At 33.0% G+C, this 5,970-nt stretch overlaps 2 protein-coding genes across 2 annotated transcripts in view; one reads left to right on the forward strand and one right to left on the reverse strand.

Annotated features, from left to right (window-relative positions):
* Positions 1–2,591: 2,591 nt before the first annotated feature.
* Positions 2,592–4,051, reverse strand: LOC108759107 (uncharacterized). The gene is made up of 2 exons (XM_018504397.1): positions 3,979–4,051; positions 2,592–3,023 (listed from the first exon to the last, which is right to left on the reverse strand). Exons 1-2 carry the CDS (start codon positions 3,992–3,994, stop codon positions 2,719–2,721), a joined length of 321 nt encoding a protein of 106 aa, XP_018359899.1. The 5' UTR covers positions 3,995–4,051; the 3' UTR covers positions 2,592–2,718.
* A 101-nt stretch (positions 4,052–4,152) lies between these two features.
* Positions 4,153–5,970, forward strand: part of LOC108759106 (uncharacterized) — a 20,948-nt gene continuing 19,130 nt past the window's right edge. The window contains exon 1 of the mRNA XM_018504396.1: positions 4,153–4,226. Within this exon, the coding sequence (XP_018359898.1) occupies positions 4,180–4,226 (47 nt within the window). The 5' untranslated portion in view covers positions 4,153–4,179. The remainder of the gene's footprint in view (positions 4,227–5,970) is intronic.

Here is a 5,970-nt window from a genome sequence, read left to right on the forward strand (position 1 = left end):
TTTTTTTTAGTTTATGTAAAGTACATTTTTTTATGGAAGGTACATGAACACTTGGCGTCTTTTTTTTACCTTTTTTTAAAAAGGTGTAGATTACGGGAACCGCCCTGTGACCTTGATCTTGACATATGTTGTCAAGGTTATGACCCTGAGTGACCTTGAGAAAGTTTTAACTGTCAGACGGTACTCGTTAAAAAGTTATGAACAAAAAAATGTTTAAGAAATAATGTCTCATTTCTGCTATACAAAACAAAAATGTTCAATTTTAACATAAATTTTCTGCTTCCAAAACATTATTTTCTTATATCATTTTTGTTCTTAAAGCAGAAAGTTTATGATTTTGCAATGACTCTTCATTTAAAATGAAAAATGTATGAAATTCGTCGCGTGGAAAGTCATGCGCCCCTTAGCAAGGGGGAAGTGAAAGTCGCTTCGCATGGAAGTCGTGCGCCCCTGAAGCAGGGGGTGGGATGGAACTCGCTTCGCGTGGAAAGTCGTTTTTAAAGAAGAAAATTTATTTTAAATTAGAATTTATTTTAAGTTTATTTTAAATCTGAGAATTTATTTTATATAGCAGAAATAAGATATTAAAACTTTCTCAAGGTCACCCAGGATCATGATCTTAACAACATATGTCAAGGTAAAAGTCATTGAGGTAGTCCCCTAATTTATATATTTATCCCGTAATTATATAAAAAAACTAAGAGACAAGAAATCTTTATTTAAAAAAATATTTTTAAGACAAACGAATAGGAAGATAGGTCAAACACGAGCTTGAAGAATAAGATAATATAAATATTTATTAAGATATTAATCTATGTCATAAAAGATTTAAGAGTGTTTTTACAATGATTAATAAATGGAACGTTTCGACTTTACTTAGTTGGTCATCCTCAGCCATTGAAATAATAAGAATGGTTATACATATAAGAAATAAAAAGTAAATAAAAAAGTTATTTACAAATTATTAAAAACATTGCATGTTGTAACAATACTGCATAAATTTTGCAGTAATATTGCTGCAAATTCTGTGCTGCATGGGTATATAAGAGTTGTCAAAGCTTCGTTCAAAGTAGAAACGAGAAAAAGTGGAGTCAAATATAAATATACAATAAAGGAGCATATAGTCACAGCAAAAGATGTTTTTTTTAGAGATAAATAATATATTCCGAATTAATACGTTAACATATAATATTATTGTATACGTTTCGGTAAAGATTTGACCATCATCAGTACAGAACGTTGGTGTTACAATTAGATTAATAGTGGATGTCTTCTACGTATGTCATTGCTTCGATGTTATAATGTTGTTCATTGCAAATTAATATTTGGTTCTCATATAATAATTTTGTCTTATAATGGTTGAAGTATAATATTAATAGAACGTTGTTTGGCCAACACAAGATCTGGAAATCCTGTGATTTTCGAAAACACAGAATTTGGAAATCCTGTGTTGGCCAAACAACGTTTGAAACATATACAATATTACATGTTAACGTATTAATTCGGAATATATTATTTATCTCTAAAAAACCATCTTTAGCTGTGGCTATATGCTCTTTTATATATTGTATACTTTTAAGCCACCTTCAGAAAGTTTAAATGGAGTCAAATAGATAAGATTATTTTATGTCGTAAGAAAAATGAAGTCAATGGTCAATAAGAATCTGACAGTTAAAAAGGTATATCAATGTATAAATATAAATAAATTAAAAGTATTACACTGAAAAAGGAATCAAAAACTTACTTAATTTTTGAGAAATTAATTCTGTAAATAGATTTTGTAGAAAGATTTTTTCTCACCTTTAAACAAAGAAAGCTTTGACACATTTTACATAAAGAAGATTTAATTTTTAATTTTCAACATTTTTTATCTATTATATTAGGTATGGGAATAAGTTTCCGCCCATTAGAGAGATGTCGTTAGTAGCACTGTTTGTGTGTTTAATAAAACGGCAATACATGTATTTGAAAGGTGTGTGTTCAAGCTTTTGAGCCCAATAGCTGATATTCGTTCGAAGCGATTTGTTTGAACTAAGTTTTGAAACAAATATAATAGGAATGGGACAATAGGCACGATAAGCTGATTCTGCTATGTGACAACGCTATGTCACACGTTGTAAAACCGGTCAAGAAATACTTGGAAGGAGTGAAGTGGGAAATTCTGCCCCACCCGTCGTATTCACCAAACATTGCTCCTTCAGATTTCCATTTATTCCGGTCCATGTTGTCGGCCCTTTCTGGAGAGCGATTCAATTCTTATGAAGATATCAAAAAATGGCTTGATAAATGGATCGCTTCAAAAGAACCAGATTTCTTCCTTCGAGGAATCTGTTTATTACCTGAAAGGTGGGGGAAAGTTGTCGCTTCTGATGGAGCATACTTTGAATGAACTTACTTTGTATTGTTTTGTATAAATAAATACATCTTTTTCATTAAAAGAGGGCGGAAACTTATTCCCATACCCAATATTTATATTATCTTATTTTTTAAATTCGTGTATGACCTATCTTGCTATTCATTTGTATTTATATATTTGAGCAAGAAAATAATATTATCGTATTTTTAAGAGTTTAAGTAATTTTGTAGCCTATGATACTCCAGTCTTCCTTAAACCACAAAGCATAACGGTACGGATAACGTGCTAAGAACACGAGTCATAATTCTTTCGTTAAAAAAAAGCACACTGGCAAGATTTACCCGGATTCTTATCGTCGAATGTCAATCGTGTCGTACATGCAACTGTGCCGTTTCCTGATGGAGGCTGTGGACCACGCTCTTCAATTCGGTGACGAGTTTGTCGGCAGGATCTGACTGTGGCGCAAATATATTTATGATCTCTCGTACTTTATCGTATGGCCCATCACAACAATCTTGCTTGGCTTTCCACATGTTGTATGCCATTATAGCCGGGATGGAGCGTTCCATTGTGACGACTTTGTTCTTTAGCTGCTGCTGACGGTCAATCAGATCACATCGACGTTCCTCGATCTCGGATGTTATGTTCGCCAACGGCGACTCAATCGCTTTCATAAAAGAAATTTATTGTCTTTTTTATTAAAAAAAAAAATTTATTAATTATGCAGTATAGGGGACTATCCTGCAATGACCTTGACTTTGACATATATTGTCAAGGTCATGATCCCGAGTGACCTTGGACAAATTTTAGCAGTTACTTGTTGTTCCCTAAAAAGTTATTAACAAAAAAAGTTCATCAATAAAACTTAACTTTTGGATATGACTACGCTCTGATAAAACAAATTTCCTGCTTTAACAGCGCAAAATATTTTCTTATATAATTACTTATATAATTTTTCTTATATAATTTTGTCTTAATTTCGACAATAATTCCTTCTCCGCCAATTTGACTTTGATTGTTTGTTAACCATTGATTCATGAGCTAAAAAGTCAGATTGTTGTAATTGAATATTTATTAAAGTAGAGAATTTTTTAAGTATACAAGTTTTCTGTTTCAAAAATACAAATATTTTACTTCAAAAACACAAATTTCCTGCTTTATAAACAATTCAAATTGTTCCCCATTTATGTAGTTTTACCAAGTTATTATTAAATTATAGTTATTATTGAATTACCTCTCTGCAAAAGTTAGTCCAATCAACTGCTGTGTGTGATGATATATTTAGTTCTTTTTTTAGGAATGTCTGCTTTTTACAAACACAAATTCTTATTTGCTTTAAAACCACTTTTTTTAATGAACTTTTTTAACAACCTTTTAACGAACAATGAGCGACGGCTAAAATTTGTTCAAGGTTACTCGGGGTCATGACCTTAACAACATATGTCAAAATCAAGATCATTGGATGGTAGTCCCTTATACTGCATAATTACCAAAATATTAACTGGAATATTTTTAATTAAATTGATCAAACTAAAGTCAATTTTTAGCCTCGAATGGGACTATTTATTTATCTTTGGCAATAAAGTGGACGATAAATTAATGATTAATTGAAGGTTACTCACTGGTTTTCATCGACATTCCGATGATTCTGCGATTACAGTTGAAATATACGAAGATGAAATTGGTCGCACGGACGTCGACGGTCCGGGGACTGTGTTTTTTACTTGAGACTTTTGAATTAGATGCAAAAGAATGAAAATAGCTAGTTGCTTTTACCGGAGAACGGTATTGAGGAGTTTTGGGAGTAGGTAGATGAAATTTGTATGCACAGCTCTTGCCGACAATATCAGTACGGTACTGGTAATCGAAAGTATAGCGGGGAGCACAGATTCTTGCTTAACGCATGACACATGAGGCATAAGAAATTGAACCAACCAGAGTTCTCTATTACATGGAAGGAAAAGAAACGGAGAACTTCGATTGGTACATATTCTTATGCATTACGTGTTATGCGTTATGCAAGAGTCTGTGCTCCCCGCTTAAAGGGCTTCACACATGAAACGCATAACAGAGCATAAACATAACATAAGGCCGCTAAACCAATGAGCATCTTATGTAAATCAATATGGCGACATTATGCTAGATGCTCATTGGTCCAGCAGTCTTGTGTTATGCTTATGCTCTGTTATGCATTTCATGTGTGAAAGCCCTAATGGCCGCAGCACAGACTCTTGCATAACGCATGATGCATAGTGCATAAGGGAATCAACCAATCGAAATTCTTCTTTTCCATGAAATGAGAGGAAAGGAAAGCTTCTGATTAGTTGATTCGCTTATGCACTATGCGTTATGCAAAAGTCTGTGCTGCGGCCATAAAGGGCATTCCACACAAACTTGCATAGTCGCATAAACATATGCATAAAGAAAATCATCCAATCGTAGTTTACGTTTGTCTGTTGATAGAAATGTGATTGGATAATTTTCTTTATGCATATGGTTATGCGGCTCTGCAAGTTGTGTGGAATGATCCTAATGGCTGCAGCACAGACTCTTGCATAACGCATAATGCATATTGCTTAAAGGAATCAACCAATCGAAATTCTTCTTTTTCATGGAATGGGAGGAAAGGAAAGATTCTAATTAGTTGATTCGCTTACGCACTATGGGTGCGTTCCGAGTCACGCATGAAGCGCGCAGACCGCACAGAAAGTCGTTCCAAATTAGCTATTGCGCGCTTCGAAAGTGCTACGAATTCCCCAGATTGTACTAACCGTACTGAATTCTTAACACTCCTCCCAGCGCACTGACTGCTTCTCTTTTGACTTGAGGCAGTTGATGCGTCTGATGCGTTCATGCAGTCTATGTGTTTCATATGTAATTCGGAATGAATATTCGTGTGACTCTTAAATGGATCGCGCGTGCGCGGAAATCTTTCTGAAAACTCTTGTAAAAAGAAGAACGAATATTGTATTATAGCAAAAATGAAATCGAAATAAATAACCCTTGAAAGTTGTTTATTTTATATTTTAATTAGTTCATTTTATCTTAATTAATTACGAGTTTTTAAATTTAAAAGTCAATCTTTTCAAAGTTTAATGTTATCCCGGGAAAAAATATTTTATATATAATTATTGTATATAACTATATATATTTATATATAATTTTATATAATTATACAGGGTGTCAGAAAAAAATCGCAAAATGTTTCGTGTGTAGATAGAACAGACTCTGAACAACATTCAAAAGGTTTTACTCGTCGGATACCTTGGGTAATGTTAATGCCGTCAGTATACTGTAACATTCGAGTCTTATAACTTGAGAAGTATTTAATGAAAAAATATTTGATTTTTAGTGTTTTGCAAATCTCTCTAGGTAAGCTACAAGAATGGACAATGAAAAATAGGGATTTCCATTTAAGAAATTGAAGATGATCTTCAAGTGACTTTCAAACGACTATCCAAGGTCAAACCAATGGTTCCATCTTATGTCCCACTCTAAATCATACAACTTTTATCTGAAACATTTTTTCGTATCTTCCATATTTATCGAGATATTTGCTTGGTCCGATTAAAATGACCCACCCTGTATTTTATATATATATATATATATATATA

The sequence above is a fragment of the Trachymyrmex cornetzi genome, unplaced genomic scaffold (genome assembly GCF_001594075.2).
Source record: "Trachymyrmex cornetzi isolate Tcor2-1 unplaced genomic scaffold, Tcor1.1 scaffold168, whole genome shotgun sequence".
NCBI lineage: Eukaryota > Metazoa > Arthropoda > Insecta > Hymenoptera > Formicidae > Trachymyrmex > Trachymyrmex cornetzi.